Source organism: Orycteropus afer, unplaced genomic scaffold, assembly GCF_000298275.1.
Source record: "Orycteropus afer afer isolate SDZICR_OR568_19922 unplaced genomic scaffold, OryAfe1.0 scaffold00182, whole genome shotgun sequence".
Taxonomy (NCBI): Eukaryota; Metazoa; Chordata; class Mammalia; order Tubulidentata; family Orycteropodidae; genus Orycteropus; species Orycteropus afer.
In genome coordinates, this window is record NW_006921769.1 from 2,806,242 (window position 1) to 2,830,060 (window position 23,819).

The window sequence follows — 23,819 nt, forward strand, 5'->3', positions numbered from 1 at the left end:
AGGAGTGTAGCCAGCTGCCATCTTTGAGTGGGGCATCTGCTTTAATTTTATGTAAATTTGCCCTCACTTCGAAATGACTTGCTTCACCTGTAGCTTCTAAATCACTGAAAAGGCTCCAGGCCTTTTCTTGTACTAACGGCTAAATAAGAACCATATGTACCTGTTTCAATTCACCCACAAATTGGACTTAAAGACACACTTAGAAACAGATCATGTTTATAACCTGCGGAATGCCTACATGTGTATGTATGTATAGGTATATACTTTTCTCTTTATGATTCATTCTCTGGCCCACAATTATTAATGTCTATACTTAAAGGATTTAACTCATCTTCCACTTGTCCCCTCATATAATAAAAATCCCTCATCTAATTCAGGTGAATAGCACCTTCCTCAAAGGGTTATTGTAAACATTAATTAAGATAATTTATATTAATGTGCTATATTAATAGTAAAGCAACCTATTAATGTCAATTATTACCAGCCCCCCAATAAACAGTAGTTATTAACATTACAGTCCACGGGTTTTATAATTACATACTAATAGCAGATGCTCTCAGGGGAAATGAAAAATCAAATGTACTCAGGAAGCTGAGAGCATAATATAAAAGTGTGCTTCGCGTTCCTCCACCTGTGCAGGAGTCCAGAACAGCTGCGGCGAGACCAAATGAGACACAGGCGCTCTTACCTTACTACTCATCCCCTTCCTCCGCCAGCTCTGTTTCCTTGTGCACCACCACTCTCGTGACGGACATGTCGGGGTGCTGCTCTCTGGCTTCCTTGATGGCCTGGGCCAACGCCTACCAGGGTCAGGAGAGAAAGTAGCTGTGAGCTGAGGGACAAGCTCCTCCGCAAAACACAGGCATACCAGTGAACTGAGATTCGGTCGCAAGCCAAAATAGGTCCATCTCTTTACGTGGGGAAGCAAGAAGGACTCATTGTTCATCTTAGAGAAAGCTTCTTACTTTTCCAAATTTCTGTTTCTCCAGTACAGCTTCAAATAATGACACAAGTGAAAGAGACATGTTGGCTTGGAATTCCAGTCTTGCCACTAACTGTGAGACTTGGAGAAAAGTTTCAATGATTTCAGAGCTGCACATGCAACAAGTGAAGGTGACTGCCATCAAGAATTGTTGCCAGTAGGGAACTATTTCAAAGTGAGGCAAACTTGCACAGCATTAAAAGGCAAGGAGTTCATACTGCGGGGACAGCTGATAGTGATGTAAAGCATCCCACATGGTGCCTGACCTGACACCCCACAGCACAGAATCACACCTTGCTCATCTCTTAAGTTCACAGCCATTGTTTGAACTTTTATTATTATTTGGGTGAACATTTACTGAGCAAATTGGTTTTCCATTCAACAATTCATACACATTTTGTTTTGTGACATTCACTGCAATCCCCACAATGTAACAGCACTCTTCCCATTTCTTCCCTGTGTTTACTGTTTCCATTTGTCCTTCTTCCCTATCCCTCCCTGCCTTCTGAGCTTTATCCCTGGGCAAATACTGCCCTTTTGATCTTGTGTGGTTGATTGTTCTAAGCCGTGCATATCTCCCTGGTTTTACTGTTCACCTTATTGGCCTATCATTTGGCTGAAAGTTGAGCCACTCATGGGGTTAATTCAGTTCCAAGCCTGAAGGGTGTCTAAGGGCCATAGTCTTGGGGGTTCTAATGTTTGTTGAACTATAATGTTGCAGGATAACTATAAATTTCTAGGACACAGAATAAGTACAAAAGCAGCAAGAATAACAATGAGATATAATCAGTAAAGCTAAAGATCAGAAAACACTGATCTTAGATTGTGAGGTACAGACCTCTACTTTACAGTTGAAAAAATTGAAGGCGCCAAGGTTAATGGGCCTTTGTCATGGTCATTCAGCCAGTAAACAGCAGGGACAGGACTAGGTCTGGGGTGCTGACCAGGCTGTGAGGAAGCAGATACAGGATTTCTCTGTTTTAGCAGAAAGTGAACTACATGAAGTATTGTGGCAAAGTGAAAAGGAGTAACACAAACAAAAGATCTTATTTTTCAGAGGAAAGGACGTTTTTATTCATTGTTGCTCATTTTGTTTTTAAAGAGATCTTTGGGAGAAAATAAGAGAAAACAAAATACCACAAAATAACACTCAAATTTTGGGAAATTATTCTGAAAGAAGAAATTCTATTTGCATAGAGAGTACCGTATCTCATAAGGAAGCCAGCATTTGAGAAAAGCAGCACAATATTTCTTTTGCTCTGTCACCTGCCTGAGGGGACAACTGCATTTCCTGTTTGAATTACAGTTTCTGTCTGCTATAAATCTATTGAGCAAAACCCTGAACCTCATTACACACATGCGCACGCGCACACACACACACACACAAAGGTAAGGCTACAAAAAGAGCAGTCTTTTTTACACTAACTGCTTTTCACACAAAAGCTTGGAAGAAAGTTGAGGATGCTTAAATGGCCACTAAGGAATAAACTGTTGACCTAAACCAGGCATAGACCCAGCTTCATATCTGAGCCATAGCACAACTGTCTGTCACACAGTGAAAGCTGGAAGGCCAGCGGGCAAGACTGGAGTGAGCATCAAGCAGACAGGTATCCCGCATCAGGCTGGGCCAGAGGAGTGTGTCAGGATATTGATAGGTGAAAGGACTGGAAAGGGGATGAGAAGGAGGCACAGGATGAATGTGGTTTCAAGTTTTTTTCCTAAAGTGTTCACAGGGGATGAAGGAGGTGAACCCATTAGTTTGCGGGACCCAAGTTGGAAGAGGGCTAGGGCAAGCTCTGATGGAGCCAAACATTGTTACGGACAAATCATCAAATAGTATAAAGATCTGTGTAATTAAACCGGGATGACTATTAAACAGAAAACATGAACAATGCTCAAAGGAAGAAAGCACATGTAAAATATGCTTGTTAGCCAAAAGGAAGGAGAAACAAAAACTGCTATAATCATCTTCAAACACATTTGAAACCAGTGTGCCATAATCTCTTCATTCCAAAATTATCAGCACATGGAATTAAATACTATAAAACATGAATGTATTATGGGAACATAAGGACAGCCAGGAAACGGTGACATCACAATCCCAAATTGGAAGTTATTTCACTAGAAAGAAATATGCACTAAGGAGCAAGCACAGTACATTTTATACTCCCCTCGTAGGAAGCTGAGTCAGGACTAGCACTGGGTGACACACTTGCAAAGTAAGCTTCTACAAAGAACACTTCTTCAGTTTGCCAACGGTTAAAGATTACCTCGTCTCACCTGAAGGTTTCCATCTACCATTAAGATTCCTTTTAAACTAGGCAAGAAACTGAAAAAGATGTTAACAATACTAAACTCACAACAGTATAAACTTCAGTTCTCTGACACAGAAGTGATTTCCTTCATTTAATTTATATAGTTTCGTTAGGGGAACCCAAGACTATCCCAGAGGACAGCAGTAGCATAAATTCTCTATACAGCAAATTGGAAGCTTGGTTTTCACAATAGCATTTCATTTTCCAGTAGTAACCAGGTGAATGTGCTAGCCATCTTCTAGGAAACTCTACTCCAAAATCAAAATGAAGAGTCAGGGAACCCTATAACCTCTAATAACTCTCAAGGAATTAAATAAACAAACATTATAAAATATGATAGAAAAGTAAAAGCATGTTACAGAAGTTGAAAAAAAAACTATATATATCTATAGTTTTTTTTTAAGGCATGAAGGAAAATACTTCTCTCTGGTCACATACAGGGAAGCTTTATCAACCAAAACACTTTGTTCACTAAAATTCTCTTCTCTGAGCTCAGTATCATGTTCAAAGCTTTGTAACTGTCATTTGTTCCTACTACTCAGCTGAGGTGGTCAGTTGAACATTTCTTTCCCTTTTTCTTCAAGCTGCTATAAAAGGCAAACAGCTTGGCCTCCTTAAAGCCAACCAATTAAAATCACTCAAAAAAAAAAAAAAAAAAATCTCACCACTTGGTAATGAAATCTGAAATTAAAGCTGTCCTACAAGCTCTGGTGGTGTAGTGCTTAAGGCATTTGACTGCTAACCAGAAGGCTGGCAGTCCAAACCTACCAGCCACTCCTCGGAAGGAAGTTTGGGCAATCTACTTCCGTAGTGATACTGCCTCAGAAACCCAATCGGAGGGGTCGCTATGAGTCAGGTCCGACTTGACGGCAGTGAGTTGAGTACAATTCTCCAGCAGTTCCATCCATTACCTGCTTTACACCAAGCTTATGTCAAAGCTAACATCAGAATAAAAGCAATGATTCTTTTAAAAAATTTCTTCTGGGGTAAATTACAATTTCTTCATGCTGTGAAAGATCTTAAATCAGCCCCACAAAAGAGTAGCAGTTTGGGAAAAATACCTGGTGGTAAATGGCCCAATTTTCTAATGCTCTCAAAAAAATACTTGAAACGTTCCTAAAAGTGGGCATAAGTCAATCTTAGTCTCTTTTTTCCATTTTTTTTTAAGAAGCCAATATCATTAAGCTGTAACTCAAGTTTTAAAATTTGATGCTTTGTCTTTTAACCTAGCCTCACAGAAATACCTAATGGCTGCCAAGAGATTATTCTGACCAAAAAGTGCATATAAAGCCACTGGGAAATGACAATCTCCGCTTTATGCAGTGTTAGAAAGGCTGGAAGGACAGGTAGTGTCCAGACTGCAAGCATCCTTAAAACATGCTCTGGCATTAGAATGCACCCAAGAGGTACTGGGAGATGGGGTTTCACAGAGGGATGTGACACAATGAGAGAAGTGTGACTTTTTAGGAAAAAACACGGTCATTTTCAGAACTAGAACCTGAGGTCTTTACCTGGTCATGATCAATATCTGCATCTCCTGTGATTACAATACGTTTCTCAATTCTTGTTTCAGATATTCCACCTTTTACAGTCTAAAGATCACAAAGAAAAAAAAAAAATCACCAAAGCATGCAAAATCAAAAAGAGAAAAAGAACACACCTAGAACTTCTAATCATTGTAAGGTAATCCACACTAAATGGGAGACAACTGATATTCTACTAAATTTGTGCTTCATTTTTAACTCTCAAGAGAATTCTACTGTTAAAATGCTAGCCTTCATAAATCAGTTGAAAGCAACCCTTAAAATAATTTATCAAAATTCAGGTGAGATTAAGATGGTGGGACAGACACCGTGTAATCCAAATAGTTTTCCTGGGATACTCTGTCACAATCTCCTGAATTTCTCACTCCCAGTTCACCAATTTTGAAATGGAGATTGGAAAAAGGAGGTAAGTGTAAAGTATTTGTGTAGTTCCAAGGAATTCTAACAATTTATGTATCTATTTCTGGTTTGGGAAACTGATTGTAGTGTTTTGCCTGTTTAATTCCGGTCATACAAATTCACTTGGTGAGTTTGTTTGGTTTAGTGCAATAAGATAAAGGAGATGTATGAGGTTGATACTGAATTTTTGTTGAATGTCTGATTTAAATCATCTGCATGTAGTTGTGACTGTGGACATGGGACATGGTTAAACACAGACCATGTGGCTGTGAAGGGACTCAGGGGAAGGAGCTCCTTGGTATATCGTCTCCAGTTACTGGCTTGTTGCGATCTGATATAGCCTTCAGCACACTGCATTAGGCTGAAGAGATCATATGGCTGTGACATTCCAAACAAAGAGAGATATAGCACAGTTCTCAGAAAATACATATCCAAACTCCACAACTCTAGCAAATTTATACACAAAACCATGTCATGGCACTTTACTACAGAAAACAAGGCTTATCATCAGATTTAATCACTAAGTACATTTTAAAATGAGTGCCCAAACTACCCTGCATTTATATGGCATATTTTAATTTACAAAGTTTTTTTTTATTTCATTTTGCTTGGTTTTTGTTTAAACACAGGGTTGTGGTGGGGAGAATAAAGGCTATATTTATTACTTTTAAGCACTAACAAAACATGAGAAGAAAAGTCTTAAAGGAGATACTGGAAAGTAATGGAGTGAGAAATGAGACGACTTTAGCACACATCAGAATCACCCAGAGGCCTTCTGAAACCACTTTCAGGGTATCAGTAAGTCTGGAGTGGGGCTGTACAACATACACTTCTAACAAGGCCCCAGACAGGGCTGAGCCTGTTGGTCCAGGGACCATGCTTTGAGACTCACTGATGTAAGGTATTATACATTCAGCGAATGATTTGCAAAAAAGTCCAAGATCAATATGCCAGTATCTTAAATAAATGGAGAAAATTTTGCATTATTTGAAAAACTTGCTGAAAATTATGAAAGATGGTCTTCATTCAGTTGCTTTGGTCAGAGGGATCATTTGTACTTACCAAATCTTAAAGTGTTCCCACTTTCATTAAGCTCTACCCCTGTGGCTGTCTTAAGTACAGCTATTCATAACATATTTTTAACCCCCTCGTACTTTACAGAATTGCAATTTGGTTTAACGCATTTGTCAATGGAGTCTTATTTCTTGGCTATTTGAAATCAAGGCATTTTTACTCCGATGGCACTCTGTTACTGTGAAGTGTGTACAGGAACAAAGAAACAATTCAGAAAAGAGAATATCCTGTCTGCAAAGCACCATCATCCCCACAGGATCCCCGGGATCGCTTTACCTTGGTGATATGTGTGGTGGTGGTTGTTGACACGGAGTCAGATGTGATGGTTTGTGCAGTCAGTAATGTGCCCGTATCACCACCTGCCCCGCCATCAACCTTTGGATAGTTGAGGGGAAAATACAAAGTAACGTTTAGCTTCCATTACGTTGTCCAAGAAGACCCTTTCCCACTGAATATGCATCTTTAAAAATCTATGCAGTTGGCACATATTTATGGTGGTAATTTACAAGACAATGGCTGGAAATTGAAAGGCAAAGGCTGGATGCACATGCAGAAGCAAATCCTGTGGGTGGAGAGAAAAAAGGGAGAATGGAAGGAGAAGGTGGTTTGGAAAACTTCAAGGGAGTCACCAGAGAATCTGACCTGAAGGCCATTATGCAGAAGCCAGAAAAGGAAACTAGACAACCAGACAGAGACATTTTCCACAGTGACCAGAAGTACTGAGTTGCTTGTTGTTATTGGTTTTTAAGCATAGGTGGGTAAAAGTAGAGAAACATTTTCTTAGATTATTAGGCAACAGAACCTGAATAAGATGGAGTGAACTTGAGTGATTTCACCGTTTGCTTATCTCTAGCAGAATTTTTAAAAACAATTTTGTTCCTGTAACAGTTTTTGCATTGGAATGTATAGAATGTATATACGGGTACAACTGGAATTCCTGGGTGGCAGAAACAGTTAAGCATTTGGATCACAACCAAAAGATTGGCAGTTCAAACCCACCCAGAGGCAGCTTGGAATGCTGTTTCTGAGTGGTCATGGTCTTGAAAATCCTATGGAGCAGTTCTACTCTGCACGCATGGGGTCACCATGAGTCTGAACTGACTCGATAGCAACTAATAACAACAACAACATGCGTATATATATTTATATATTTTAATATGTATGCATGCACACACTCTATACATACAATATATCAATCCCATGCATATATCAAAATAGATTTTTACTTGTTTGTTTTGGTGCTGGAAAAGGTAGAAAGTTCTAGAGCCTACCAAAGGAAATAAAGAAGCAAATTGATGGCCTAATTGAATTTATATTAATACTCAAACTTATCTAACCCTTGTGTACTGGTACTCATTGACACATGGAAATACCCTGAAACTTAAGGTCCAGAGACTTTCTGACTGAAAGTTGAGAAGAAGCTCTGACTTGGCTGATACACCTGTATGCCATTCGGAGAGCACTTACCACAATACAGACACACGTGCATGTTCTCCCCTAACACTTGGTCCTAAGAAATATGTTTGTGCTCTTGTAAGATTTGTGCATTCATGTGGACAACATACCCCAGATAATTGTGGGAAACATTTCATATATGCACACATTAAACATTTTTAGAAATATTTCAAGACGGCAATAATCTGCCATTCTCCACCATGGTACAATCCTACTACAGAATTCTAAACTTAGTGGAGAAAATTGTTATTGTATAGATTTTTAAACAACTCCATTTTAAAATGAACATTTTCCCCTTTTTGTTACCCTCAAGATTAGACAATTAATGCTTATTTCAAATATTTGCAGAATCAGTGCCTGCAGACCTAAAATCAAACACAATAATCTGATAGTTTACATAAAGAATGACTATATAAATTTTCAGAAAATAATCCCAGTAAAAAGAGAAGCCCATGTAGTATATACCCACAGGCAAGTGTCAGTTCATTAGGTCTGTCTTCATGGAGTTAGAGGGGGTGGAAAAAGTCTATATATCCTACTGATCCACTAACTACACCAGATCCAATAAACTGTGAGAGACAATCTATTTCCAAGTGCACATAAAATTCCTGGATGTACCAAGTCATAAATGAGCAAGACTGATACTACTAGTTCTAAATAATCATATGTCTGTTCACCCTTATAATTACTGGGTTACCACTTTGATTGGAGCTCTCTGACTCAATCTAAGAGAGCCACAAGGCTAGTTATATTTGTTGTTTAAGTATAGATATAAAATGGAGATATTAAAAAAAAAAAAAAAAGACGACATCAAAGTAAAAAACATGTAAACTAGAAAAAGACAGAATGGAAACAGAAATAGACAAATTAAGTAAAAAAGAACTGAAATAGTGCAAATCTAGAGCTTTTGTACCTGTGGAGACTCATATGTGATGGTTTTGGTCTCCGTTTGGACAATGGGGACTTCCTTGGTGGAGATTTCTGTCCTTTGTGAGGCATCAGAAATTGTTACCATCTCTGTTTTTACCACTGGTGGCTGAGGTGAAAAAGGAAGGGAAAAATAAATTCTAGTGGTAATGAAGTAAAAGTGCTTAATGGAACCTTCAAAATAATTTTAAGAAACATATCCAAACACACACTCATGCACAAAAGAAAAGAATAAAAGCAAATAACCTAAAAGACAGAAAAGAAAAATCTTTCTTTAAATATCACGTGTGTGTTAGTGAGTGGGTGTATGTGTGTGTGTGTGCATGTGTTTGAAAGTAAAAGATAACAGCCCCCTAAATCATGATATATTTCAAATGATGATGAGGCCAAACTAGCTAAGTGTCATGCCTATTGTACAGTGACTTAAACTTTGGCTTTGGTCAAGTAACAACAGAATTGACAAGAAAACAAAACAGAATAAACTGTGTGAAGTGGCCTGTCTCTCCTTTTACTACAGTTTAAAGAACCACATGGTTTGTATGAAGGCTCATTTACTTTCCTTGGCCCGCATGCTCCATTGGCTAAGATTTGCTCTTTTCCCCAAGAAGGCTTTTCTGCCTTACTGACAATGGAGATACCATTTTCAGAAAAAATAACTTCAAGTATGACTGCTTTCAATTATACTTGTTTAAAACCTACAGTTTTTCAGGGGGGTACCAGGTTTGCTGGTCCGATAGAGCCGGGTGGAACCACTGAGACTATGGCCCCTAGCTGCCCTTCAGGTCTGGAATCGAACCCACACCTGTGGTTTCCAGCCAAACAAAATACAGGCATATGAGTTGAACATTTACCTCAAGTAGATACACTCCTTGGAGAGAACAATAATGGGAGAAAGAAGGGCTGCTTATGCACAGGGAGACAGCTCAGGGGACAGAAGCCCATGGAGAGATGGACACTGGGAAGAGGTAACTGTGGGGAGGAGGTAGGAGGGGAGCTGTTGCATTGTGCTAAACTGTGGTCAATGTCATGAGACAAAGTGTATATGAACTGCTGTATGGAAAGTGAATTTGCTCTGTAAATCTTCACCCAAATCACAATAAAATAAAATAAAATAAAATAAAATAAACCTGCAGTTTTTCTTATATATTACATAAATTAAAATGTTATGAAATTACTCCATCAATACTGCATTAATGTTTTGAACAACTTAAAACATTAAATGTGAAGTCTGAGGACCTGTTAACATTGTGGTCTGCTGAGCATATATGTTTACTACACCACCAGCCTACACTATTTCCAAAATAATAGTGTACTAGACAGAAAATTCCCAACAGGTGTACTTTATTTAAAGAGGAATAACTGTGTGATAGCAGCAGAAAATAATAGTTCAAAGTAGTCACAGATTCTTGAACTGTCTTCTTTGAAGTGGAAAGTTAAAATGTAACATAATAAAAATCTATTAAATTCTCTCAAGACAAAGTCACTTCACAATTTTCCATCCCATCAAAAACAACAAATGTGAATAATCTCTACATCGTGGGCATTTAATTTTAGAATCCCAAATAAAAAAATGCCCATAAAAGCAAACCCTCCCTGAGCATAACTTGAACTTCCAATTCAGTAGCACTGCACCTAGTGACCAAGAAATAACCTAGGAGGGGTACGGAAAGTTAGTTTTTGAAGAGGAAGGGACTTATACTCGATGTAGATAATCCACAAAACCTATCAACTTGCAAATAATCTAGAACTGATGGTAGAGAATGACAGAAGTGGTCCTCCTATTCAATAGTCTAGCCTCTTGCTGCCTTCAAGGAAAGAAAAGACTCCTAGCCAAACCATACAATCCCAGGCATCTAAAAAACTGAAGTCACAGGGGCATGCAACAAGTCATGTTCTTGTCACTGCCAGATGCCGTGCTCAGAGCAGCAGAGTAATGAAAGCCTGCTGCCATTTCTAAAAAGCTTAAGTTGAAGAGCGACAGAATGAGCCAAAGTCAAACCCAACCACGACAAGAGGAACACACATACTCACATTACACATTTCTTCAACATTACATATACAATTTTCTAATTAAACCAATGAGAAAAAGCATTAGGGTCAGGAAGCAGTGCAACTAAGAACAAAAGAGTTGAAAATATTTAAAACATGCAAAGAAAAATTTACATGTGTAATGGAGACGGAAAAATGATATGGCTGTGTCAGGAAGTTCCCTCTACCAGGTGATCGACTTGCAGTAAAGAAGCCAGAAACCATGAACTGAGTTGGCAGAAAATCTACAAAGCAGTGCTTTCCCTTTTCTTGAATTGGGAAGAATCAGAATCTTGTTGAAAAAGCTCAGAAGAATTGGGAGGACAGGAGAAGAAAGGCAGGTGTTTGCCACCTGAGAAACAGCTCTATTATAGTTTAACTCCCACTTGGGACACCCATTTACCTCTGAACAACAAATAATTTCTGGCAAAACATCAATGTCAACATGAGACACCTCTCCGTTAACTTTATGTTGCTCTTCCTCTGTTTCTTCTCTCATGTCTTGCTTAATAGCGCCTTCATTTACACTCTTCTCTCCAGGTATGTTTTGGGCAACTACGTTTTCCTGGATCACTGTTTCTATTGTGATTATATTGGCACCTGCTTGTTTGACTGGGCTGGCTTCTGGCATTGCTTCCTGCCTCTCTACTACCTTGGCTGCTTGGCCCGGCTCTTCCTCCGGCTCTTCTTCATACTCCTCCTGCTCCTCCCTTATTGTGCCCTCGGTCACACGGCGGTGGGGGCGGTACTCTCCCACATCTTCTCCTTCACTCTCACTGCTGCTGCTGCTCTCAGAAGACAGAGAGGTGGAGTCTTTCTGCATCAGTGGCTCCACCTCACGAATCTCCCCAGGACCACTCCCAGGTGATATCTCTTTACCGTTCATTTCTTCCGTGATTACTCTTTCGTCTTTCCCAACCTCTGCCCGCTTCTTCTCCTCCACTACATTCAGAGTCTCATGTGAACTCTGTACAAAAAAAAATGGATGAGGGAAAACAAAAATGTATGAATAAACGAAAATGATGGAAACCAAAACTAACTGATGGTAGGTTCATGTCATGGAGCAAAACAAAGATGATTATGATGGCTGACTGAAAGGGAAGCGGGGAAATGGTGAAGGGTATCAGAAACGTCAGGCAACGGTGTGAAATGGAAAAAGGGGAGAACCTTAACAGCATCACTGGCTCCACCGCATGGCCCTTCTGACTCGGGAGCACGTTTCTGCGAAACAAAAAGCAACCAAGGACACAAAATCAATAAACGTTTACCTCGACACCGACCAAAACAAGCATCTGACACACAAAGACAGAACAGGAAGAATCAGAATCTACAAAGATCTCTGCTCAAGGTCAAACAAAGGACAGTTAAGACAAACGCCAAAAAGCTTACAAAAAGAAACAAAAATACAAAGACAGCCAGCACCCTCCCAAAAGAACGAAACACTTGCGTTATAGCTACACCTGTACACATTACTTAGGTAGTTGATTTTAAAAAAATAAAAAAGAATTATACAAAACTTACTGATCACCTTCAAGAATAACTTTAAAACCTACTGACAATAAACGTTTTGGTCTTAATCAGACTATAAAGCCTGCCCTAAAATTCTTGATTCCTAAATGAATACAGCATTAAGGACATGATACCTCATGTCATGTCATGGCTCATTTAAAAAACAGATTTGATTGGCAAAATTATAACTATTAACATAAAAATGTTCTTTTCAGAAATGATTATTAATATCACAAACTGCATTACAAACAGTAACAGGGACAGCATAACATTTGGGTAGATGTCAGTGGTGCTCCAAGGGTTTTCTTTAGAATTTAGCTTCTCCAGGGGCATCTTTGAAATCAAAATGCATCAAGTTTACTATATGAGATGTTCTTCCCCACCTCCTACAGACATTTGTTTCCTGGGAGTAACTGAATTTACTCTAGTTCTGTAATATAGTACCTAAATGTTTGGTAAATACCTCTATATATACATATATATGTATCATTGCTATAAATTACTGTATCATTTAACTAGAGTAGAAATTTTTTTATGGAAAAGTTTTAAATTTTTATTTTTTAAAGGCCATTTTATATTACTATTTTCATTATTATTATTATTATTATTAACTGTGCTTTAGGTGAAGGTTAAAGAGCAAATTAGTTTCCCATTTGATAATCTGCACAAAAAAGTGTTCCATGACATTGGTTGCATTCTTAACAATATATCAGCACTTTCCCCATTTCTGCCCTGGGTTCTCCATTTCATTTCTCTGAATTTTCTACCCCTTTCTGCTTTCTCATCCTTGCTTTTGGGCAAATGTTGCCCTTTTTGATCTCATATAATTGACTGTTCTAAGAAACACACTCCTCTCAGGTGTTATTGTTTATTTTATGCGTCTATTGTTTGGCTGAAAGGTGGTCTCCGGGAATGGCTTCAGTTCCAGGTCAGTAGGGTATCTCAGGGCCATAGACTCAGGGGTTCCTCTAGTCTCTGTCAGACCAGTAAGTGTTGTCTTTCCTTATGAATTTGTTTTTTAGATTTACATTTTTCTTCCACTCTATCTGGGACCCTCTGTTGTGATCCCAGTCAGACTGGTCACATTACTATTTTGAAAAAGCTCCTTTAAAACAAAGCCTAACCAAGTTTTAGACATTCAAGTGTTGGTACAGCCTATGATCTAACCTAAAATAAATCTGCTAGAGACAGTAGCCCTACTTATTCAAGAAGGTATCTCCATGCCAAATCGAGAGGGGCACTGCACCTCTGAATCCTCTGAGCAGAAAGGAACCTTGCGGAGATGCCATGGCAGTCCCTGGATTGCAGCTGCTCGTTTCCTACAACAAGCTTTCTTACTAGAGAGAGCAGGATCTCATGGTTATCTGCACTAGTGACATGAATAACCATGAGTTAATGGTCCTAAAATGGCACACTTCTCTGTGACACCTATCAATATCCACTCACACTCTCTTTGACCTGCATTGTTATTATTAAATTAATGGTAAGATCATGTTTAACTGCTCAAAATTAATATCACGTAAGTCATGTCACTGAGAACAAGAGAGCCAATTCTACAGTTCTGTTGAAAACCCGTAGGTCCCAGACAATAAACTGGAAAACTCAGAATCTATTTCAAGAAACAGATACTATGTAACTACTTGTGAATTTCTATGAAAATCAAGATATCCGGTGATCAGAACATTTCTGAAGCAGATATGTCATTATTATTACAGACCAGTGAATTATTATTATTAGCTAACCATACAGGGCTGGATGCGTTCTGCCAAAGTTCAGGGAATCTCTTTAGGATCGTTAAAAAAAAAACTATTTCACTGGCTATGGGAGGCACTTCAAAGTTGCCACAGAAACAAAATTTCTAAAATCACAAGCCATCAAAAGATGCCTGAGAGACAAGTGGGCTTTAAAAACAAATTCTGCAAAGTGTATGTAAGCTTCTGGTTGTTTGGGAATTTCCTTCTGCTTAGTAACTCAGGTTGTGGTCTTTAAAGATTTAAATGATTCTCTGAATTGAGGCAGTTTTTTAGAGGGTGTGGGTGGGGACCAAAAGCAGCAGGAGAAACATCCAACCTTTTCCTCATGACAAATTTCAGTCACTATTACTTGAATGTTTTTCCTGGGAAAGGTTAATTTCACCAATAAAAGCACTGAAGGGAAATGCTCCTGAATATTTAAAAAATGAAAAAATCATTCTCATATGTGGCTTTGAATAACAGGGAAACAAAGTAAAATGCACCTCAGGCAACTGTGAAGAGGGCGAAGAGGAAAGCTTTTCACAAGGTGCATTAGAGTTCACAACAGTGCCCTCTGCTGTCCAAGTGGTGGCTGAAGTGAAGGTGGCTCTCATGCTATCAGAAAAGCCCTTTTCACTAAACAAAATGGATGTTATCTCCTCTTCTAGGCTCTAGAGAGGTCAGAAAAGGAAGAGCAAAGAATTAACAATAAGTCAGAAGAGACAGCAGTGACCTATTAAAAGAAAGGAAAGTTACACAAGAAAGGATAACAGAACAGCGTCAACTGAAAGAAAGATGAGGATTCTGAAAGATTCTGCGGCAGGCTTACGTGGAGGTTCACCTAAATGCCAGTTTTTCAATCCTGCTTGACAATACTTCATAGTTTCACCTTAAAACTCCCAGCTTAAAACTCCTTGGTTTATCACTGAAGCTCTATCACAAACTGAGCACAACCTACCTACCCATCACTTACTTCATTTTTCCTGAGGTAGCTTCTCTGTGTGAGCTTTATTCTGCACAGAATTGGCCTTGTCTCTGGCTCCTATACTTGAAATGTTTATTCCTGTGTTAGAGTTTGGACGATCCTACCCCTCCTACTTCCAATGCCCTGCCCTGTGGGAAGCAGGCCCTTACAATTTTGTCACCTGCGGTCCAGTTAATATTCCTTATTTTGTATAAGCTCTTTGGCTAACTATTCTAATTCATGTCATTTCTTCTCTTCTCCTTATTACTTAACTGTCCACACAACAGCATTCTGACAGCAGGTCATAGTAATTCCTTCAGACATGCTAAATAAATTACACAATGAATAAACTGTGTATTTTTAAAAAAAAATAAAAACAAAGAAAAAAATTCTAAATAGGAAGACAAACCCAGAGGTGAAAACTCAGAGAAATGTGAAAATCATGTGTCTCTGAAAATCTATTAAGGCAAATTTAATACTCCAATTTCTTTCCCTTAAGTGATGGTCCTTAACCTGACTGACGGCACTGGAGGAAAGCTGGAGACTCTCATTAGAAGCATGCAAGACCAATTTCTAATGAAACCCACTGCTCAGAGATCTTAAGGAGCTCTGGTGGTACAGTGGGTAAGACATGCCTGCTAACAAGAAGGCTGCGGTTCAAACACACCAGGTGCTCCATGGGAGGAAGATGAGGCAATCTTACTTCCAAAAAGATTTACAGCCTCGGAAACCCAAAGGGGCTTTTTATGAGTCAGAATCAACCCCACGGCAATGGGTTTGGTTGTTTTGGTTTGCTCAGATCTTAAAGAAAAATAAATAACATTTCTAAGCTAGGAGGAGTGGAGGCTAGGCACAGTGAGGTGAGGAGATTGAAGTGGTAAGTACCTGCAATATTCAGGAGAGAAAAAAGCTTTCAGACAAATTCAGCTTAATTATAATTCTCTTAATCACACCATCCCTGGAGCAAGATGGGTGAAGAAAGTGTCCTTCCAGGGAAGTTTAAATAAGTGGCATCCGTTTAATAATTCCACGAAACATCTTATAAGTACCCTAAAACTATAATCTATGTAATTTCTACTAGACTCTTGAGAAAATATTTTATACAAATTTAAGTATAACTCTTACAATGTATGGGAATACAACATCAATAGAGTATACAACAGACTTATTTACCTGCTACAGAGTAGTAAATGACTTAGTTTCCAATTTTCTGCTATATTCTCACAATCACTTCCACTCCAAATAAAGTCACTTTGAAAGTTCAATGTATTTATCTTTTAAACAAGAAAGCTATAAATGCTTTATTATAAATCTATAATCTATAAATCCCACAGCATAGGAATTGGGGGAAAAATGGTTAAATTATATATTAGGCATATTGTTTTATTCTATCGCTCAATAGGGATTATAATTCAAAGATAAATGAAAAACTGCAAAATCAGTATAAAAATGAAGCTGCAACAAAGAAATTTAAAAGGTATTCTATTGAAGTGTAAAACACTCTAGTAGACTCAACTTCTCACTTACTATCAAATAATAGTGGAAATATGTCGTTTGAAAAAACTGCATGGAAAAACTACCTGGAAAAAACTAAAACTGAATGGATGCATGGGATGCTTATAGTTACAATAATTCATATGTACACCATATAAATATGTATTTTCCTAGGAGTGTTGGAGGAAAAGAATTTTAAAAAGTATTAATTTCAAGTGCCAATAAAAACCATTTAGGAACTAAACAATGGTAAGTTTCAGATTTAAATTTCACATAACATCACTTTAATATATAAATTCTATGACAAAATAGTTTATATTGCACATTTGTAAAATATGAGATCCAGAAAAACAGTGACAACTTTAAACACCTTCACCAAAATTCCAAAGCTTCCTTTTGCAGAAAGTCCAAGGAAATAATTTTAAATTAATTAAATAGTGCTATTTGACTTGCTTCTGGAGGATAATTTTTTAAAATATGTAACATTTCAAAATGTGGGAAAAAGCATTACATATAGCGAGTCTAATTCTATAAGCTTTGGATTTGAGGCTAACCTTTATAAAGTACATAAACATGCCACTTGGTTCAGCTTTGTGACATTATCTTTCTCGTTCTCAGTGTTCTGGAAATATGTCATCTTAACTAGACCTCAAATTCCTCTAAGGCTTTATCTCCCATTTACTTTGTCTCCTCCTACCCCACAATACGTTTTCATGAATACTCCCTAGTGACCAAAAAAACTACTTTGTGGGAAGAAAACATTTTTTTCCTTAGGACTGATGTCTATTCTCACTCACACCTCCTATAATCCATTTCTCATCCAGCCACCAGAGGGATTTGTCAGGCACATAGGGGATCATGTTACAACCCAGTTTAAAATTCTATAGTGGCTTCCCACAACTTCTATAATAAAATTCCAAAAGGTCAATATGGTGTTTAGGACCCTGGCATGATCTGGAGCCTGACTTCTTTGGTCCCGCTTTGGTATCCTTCATTCTCCTCCATGGTTATGAAGCCATGGTCACTTGATCCCTCAGTTCCTTGAACTAGTTCCTGCTGTGGGGAAGTTGCATTTGCTCTCCCTTAACATGCAAAAATCTTCATGCTTTCTTGTTCTGCTCTCAACTCAGATGCCTTTCCTCAAAGAAGCCTTCTCTGACGACAATGATAAAGAGGCCTTCTCAGTCATCTTCTAATGTAACACTATATTTCACCTATTTTTTAACACTTAATTCTTAGTACTTGATAATTTCTAATTAATAAATGAATTATAATTAATTAGTGTAATTAATTAATAAATATCATTAGTTAATGTAATTATTTATATGTTTGCTAAGCTCTCTAGTCTCAGCAAATAACAGGCTGAACAACTGGCTAAGCAAAATCAGTACGGAAAAAAGGATAATTATGGGAAAGTAATAGAAAGCTGACTTCTTTAGTAATGTCCGATATTTCATATATGCAGGAACACCGACAAAAAACTTGGAGAACTATTATAAAAAAACAAAATGCAACGCACCGCTGCTGAGTGAGATCCGACACATAGCGACCCCTCCATGGGTTTCCCAGGCAGTACCACTATAGAAGTAGATTGCCCAACCTTCCTTCCAAGAAGTGGCTGGTGGGTTTGAACCGCCAACCTTCTGATTAGCAGTCAAATGCCTTAGGCACTACGCCACCAGAGCTCACCAAAAATCTTATTTTCCAAATAAAAATCTTAAAAATAAAACTCAAAAGGTTGCCATATGTAATTAGTAAACTAGTACCCTAAAGAACACATAATTTGCCTGTTTAACAGCATGTGTGTGTAAGTATTGAACAAACAGTGCATTTTCATATGCAATTATAGTTTCCCAAGTGTCAGCCACGTATATCAAAATTAAGGATCACTTATCACATACAGTGGTTGAAATTTCTGCATTTCATAATGTTGAATTTTAAAATAAAGTACTTCTGCAATATGGAGTATCTCATCTAATGACCCTGCTTATTCTATACATGGGGGATTTAATTTTTAAATGCTTAAAAAATATATTTTTTAAAAATTTAGCTTGGTACATAAGAAAATGTACTAGCTTACAGCTGTGGACAGAAATAAAAGGAAAAGGGAAAAAAGCAAGAGTAGATCCAAGGATGCGAGGTGAACACCTTGTCCGCCTCCTGAGCTTTTTCTTCAACTGTCCGTGTGGTCACCATCTGGTCCTTCTCCTTCATGGATAAAATATCCTTGAAAAGATGGTCTCCTTTTCTCTATTGTTTTAAACAATAGACATAACAACAAATAAGACAAATACATTACATCTATAGCAACACAAACATAAAACAACCATGTGGGTCAGAGGAATAAAAAACATGAAGTGGCACATAAAAGGAGGCCAAGATCTTAGCTTATCATCAGACACTGTTTCTCCAGAAACTATAACGCTCCACAGCGAACTGCTGAAATACTGACATCAATACATCCAACTTCCTAATACTTTACCCATGATGTTTTATTTAGTATTGTCAAAAGTTTTTTTTTTTTCAGTTCAGTAATTATTTCTGCTAAATCTGTTCTTAAAGAACTATTTTCCTTTCACAGTCACAAACTTAGAGATCAAAATACTAAGTTTTGTTAAGAAAGGTAAATAAAAACGGCCCTGGACTATCTAAACCTTATAGCTGGAATCTGGCAACATTCAACCCTGACTATAAACTGAACTTCAGAGGGAGAGAAGAGAGGAAGGGAAAAGGAGAAAGAAGAAATTACAGGGTAACAACTTCATATACTTTGAAAACTGTGTATTAAATGTAGCACGATAATAGAGCCCACAGAAATTCTGGGTCAATAATAGAAGAGTTTTTGGAGTATCAGAAGGAAATGGTAATGAAAAAATACTCTGAGGAGATATTCAAAAGGCAGTACTTATTTTTGTATAGAGAAGAGAAACATGGAAGAAAATGAATGATAGTTTAGAGATGATATAGTTAAAAATGTCTTTTAAAAACTGATCTACAATTCATTATAAGATAGTTTCTGCACTTAGTTACATGATAAAAATATTTTGCAAGTTTTCAACAAGGTTCATCAATCTTTGTTTAAAGCTGAGTTTAACTTGTTATCCTCATGGTAATTACTTTACACATGGTAATTATGGTCTACATTCCTACTTCCCTTTAATTTCTACTTATCGAATTATTAATAAACTCCTTTATTTTGGAAGTCACAAACTGGAAAACTAATTAAAATACAATTTAATGTCAGTTTCTAAGTTACCCTACATAACAATTCATCACCATTAATTCACTTGAGTAGAAAAGTACATTTATTCTGAAATTATTTCCAAAGTACTTTGAAATTTATACAATTTACCTAAGAAGTAGGCCAACAAGTATTAACTTGTTAATAAACATTTAGCATTTAAAATATTGTTAGCAATTACATAAAAAACTAAATGAGAACACTTTCCAACTTCCTAAGAATCAACATAATAGATTAGCATCCTCATTTTCTCTAAACAGCCAGAGTGAAACATATTGCCAACAAATATCTAGCAACATACCCCTTGTGTCTGTAGGGACAGAGGTGTGATACGTCGTTTTTCCCATTCATTGGGGCGTGGTTCAGGTGTGGATTCCATAAAATTGCGCTTGAGTTCACTAATGCTAGCCTGATGTTTCAGTATGTCCTCCTGGGCCTTATCCAGGTCCTAGCAATGTGTAATGTTACAAAGGGGAAATAATCCAAAAGGAGGGGAAAAAAAAAAAAAAAAAAAAACCCAGTAGGACAAAAATAAAAAATAAATAAAAAAATAAGACAAAGCAAATTCATGATCAAAAAATATTAAAGCAAGAAAAATGCCAAGTCTCAAAAGCCATGTTATTATCTATGAAAAACACTTATCAAAATTTGAAAATGAAGCCAATGTAATTTTCTATGATTCATATTTTAAAGGTTTCAATTTCTCCCATTTAGAATGTTTAAAGAAATATTTACATTATTGGAAAGAAGCCATGAAACTGATAATTAAAATGGCTAATTACCCTTCTTTTTCAAATACTTGGATTTGAAATGCAGTCTATGACTGTTTCAGCATATTTACCTTTCTGATTATGGATACTACTTAAATTGCATTCTACAAACATAGTAAACCAATTATAAAATACAGAAAGGTGGACTCAGAAGCACATTTGGCCTGAAGGGAAAGTCAGTCCAGAATCATCCAAAAATAGAAAAACAAGTGTTGACTTTTTTTTTTTTAAAAGAAATTCCAGTGGTGACTTCTAATCCTTAAGGAATAAAATAGCTACGCCCAGAGCTGCATTTGTTTGACCTCTCTATAAAGTAAGTAGACCACATATACTGGTCTCACGTCTTGCCAAATACAAAGATGAGCCCCCACCCCACCCCAACAACAACAACAACAAAACAAACACACTGCCATCGAGTCAATTCTGACTCACAGCAAACCCCATTGGGTTTCCAAGGCAGTATATCTTTATAGAAGCAAATTACCCTGTCTTCCTTCCATAGAGCTGTTGGTGGGTTTGAACTGTCAACCTTCTGGTTAGCAGTCAAATGCCTTAAGCACTGTGCCACCAGAGCTCCTTAAGGTGAGGCCCAGTCACTTGCTATTCCAATGGTGCTTATACAGACTAAGATGCAAGAAAAACTAGTAGGTCACTTTTCATTGGAGTAGGCCCTGACAAATGAATGGTATTTGTGGGAGGTTTTAGACCGGCCCTGATAAGTAGTATTTGTGGAAGTAAAAGGTAATGAGTGTTCAGGAAAGTATTTTTAATTGGATTTTAGATGTTTTCTTACATCTCAAAAATCCCAAGAGCCACCTGTAGGTTTTATCTTTCATCCCCTCCCAGAGGAACAGGTCATGCATCTGATAAAATTAGATAACTTCATATGCATGCACAAGCATAGTAGCTCATCTATGAGCTTCTATTGCCATTTGCAAAAACTCATGAAAATCTAAAAATCTTTGCATGGCATGGAAAAATCACTGTGGCTTGAGATCAGGCACATTTCTTGGATTTGTTCAAAGCAAAGTTATGTATTACACTTTACAGCATTTTAGTAAGTTATGCAAAAATACATTTCTAACAGTTACATCAAAGCTGCCAAAAGCAACCAAACAGATTAGTCAGATTACTGAGAATTGCAGCTCTCCACTTTGCCACGTATTATCCTAAAGGAAAAAAACGTTCTTCTATGACACAGAATATGTCTTAGATTTCTAAGTGGGTGCTTTTCTTTTCTTTTTCTCTTTCTTCTCAATGAAAATAAGACCATCAATTAGCATACACCCAAACAGAATATTTTAAATGGACCACTTTTTGAACTCAAAAAAAAAAGAACGTGGACATAGTTCAAAAGTCAAATGATTTTATGCCAGATGAACAAATGTTTTTTCTATTTAATGTATATTAAAAATGGGATCCAGTTACTTCAGATTCTATGCTCTAGAGATAACCTATTAGGAGAAAATAGGTTATTCTGTAGAACAACTTCAAGATTAATGGATAGAAACTTAATTCACTTAACAGAACGATTTTTCCCAGCTGTCACGATGAGAACATCTAGCAGGTATGTTCCTCCCTAAGCCACTTTGAAAGAACAAAGCTGAACTGGTAACATGCACTCCCAAGTTGAATCGCCCCATGCATTTCATGCGCTGTGCTTGAAGAAGATCGCCAGCCAGCCTGTGCGTGACCTCCCGTACACAGCAGCCTGGCAGCCATTAGGACAGAACTGTTTTCTTAGATTATACAAACCTCCAACATTAAATTGCTATGTCTGACATAAATATTATCCCCTTCTACTCTCAAGGAATTCTTCTGTGAAATTAAATCACAGGGGGAAAAAGGCAAATAAACGTAAGTGTATCAATCAGCAAGCACCAGAACGACCCAGAATTTGATAATCTAAGACATTAAAATAAAGAGGGAATCAAAATCTAAGAACTTAAAGCCGCAACTCAAATAAAACTCATAAATAAACCCTAAAGTGCACTCCACACTGAATAATAACAGCAGGCAGCCACTAGATATTTAACAAAAGAGGGAAAAACATCCACCTCCTCCAGCTGTGTTTCTTCTTCTTCCATCTTCATCTGAAAAGTCACACGGCCAGGAAGAAGTGGAGTTTAGTGGGAATGCTACTGTCAGTGCGAAGAAACTGTACTTGAACTTAAATGGTGAGCCAGTATTACCAACCTTTATTGTTTGGGTCTCAGAAGATGCAGAATATTAAGCCATTTTGGTCTTCCTTCACCTAATACATTGCACAAATGATGGAAATGATTCTTTGCAAAGATGAAATGGAGAATGGAAGCTTCATTCTCTCTCAGTCGCTAGATCATGCTCTGCCTTTGAGTATTTTTACTCAGGAATAAAAAAATGTGAGTGTGCAAAAACAGCATAATCAATCTGCTCTAATTTGAAACATCTAAGTCAATTAGTGATGGAGCAAAGTACAATGATGTAAAATGTGGCTTTAGCTTTATACTGGGGATAAATGTTCACCTTATTCAGTTTTTTAATATGGATTTTTTTTTTCCTCTGGAAGGGGAAGGAAACTGGTTTATTTTGCTACTTTCATATTAAAATGGTATGTATTTAAAAATAATCTTTGAAATAGATGTACTTTCATAAAAATCTTTAAACAAGAATAATTTTTCATAGCTGGACATTTCTCTATATCTAATGACCCAAAAGAATGAATTTGGATGCTTAAAGTAACAAACACTAAGTACATATTGACCCAGTGGTAAGAAAGAAAAATATATTGGTCCTAATATCACTGGAAAATAGTTTAACCTTCACATGTCAGTTTACAGCAGGATCAAATAGCATGTATTTTTTCTTCTTTATTGAAATAATAAGGTGAAATGTGAAAGTTGAAAACACTGAGCTTTTTCTTTTTTAAAAACTAATCATAACATTTTTAAAAGGTAACCAGGGATCTCACAGTGTGTTTCTCTCAGACATGAAAAGTGAGGCACAGATACTCAATAATCTGTTAAGAACTATCTTTTAATTCTTTGGTCAATATTGAATTCTCTTAAGATGTTGATTTTTTTTGGGTAAAATTTTAAAAGTCATAGTTTCCTCAAGATGCATAATCATAGCATTATCTTCACATTTTTGTTTAGGTTTGCTGTAGCTTTTGTGATTTACTCTATGTATTGATAGTAATCACAATATATGAGACACTAAATCACCAGACGGCATTTAGCAAAACAATGAAAAATAAATATATATATGAAGCACATGTTTAAATTGACTTAATTGAGCAGAAGTACTATGCTTTGTTTTTTAAAATTATCCTGTATATGGCTGAAAATCCTTAATCAGCATCCTAATCTTAAATAAAAGAGCACTAAGAGGCCCAACCTAAGTGCT

At 37.2% G+C, this 23,819-nt stretch overlaps 1 protein-coding gene across 1 annotated transcript in view; it reads right to left on the reverse strand.

The window, feature by feature from the left end:
- Positions 1 to 692: 692 nt before the first annotated feature.
- The window catches only part of EPB41L2 (erythrocyte membrane protein band 4.1 like 2), a 119,710-nt gene continuing 96,583 nt past the window's right edge, over positions 693 to 23,819 (reverse strand). The window contains exons 12-20 of the mRNA XM_042781850.1: positions 22,191 to 22,253; positions 19,967 to 20,113; positions 18,573 to 18,674; positions 11,892 to 11,945; positions 11,128 to 11,691; positions 8,683 to 8,805; positions 6,591 to 6,689; positions 4,809 to 4,889; positions 693 to 800 (exon numbers count right to left, since the gene is read on the reverse strand). Coding sequence (XP_042637784.1) covers positions 693 to 800; positions 4,809 to 4,889; positions 6,591 to 6,689; positions 8,683 to 8,805; positions 11,128 to 11,691; positions 11,892 to 11,945; positions 18,573 to 18,674; positions 19,967 to 20,113; positions 22,191 to 22,253 — 1,341 coding nt within the window. The remainder of the gene's footprint in view (positions 801 to 4,808; positions 4,890 to 6,590; positions 6,690 to 8,682; positions 8,806 to 11,127; positions 11,692 to 11,891; positions 11,946 to 18,572; positions 18,675 to 19,966; positions 20,114 to 22,190; positions 22,254 to 23,819) is intronic.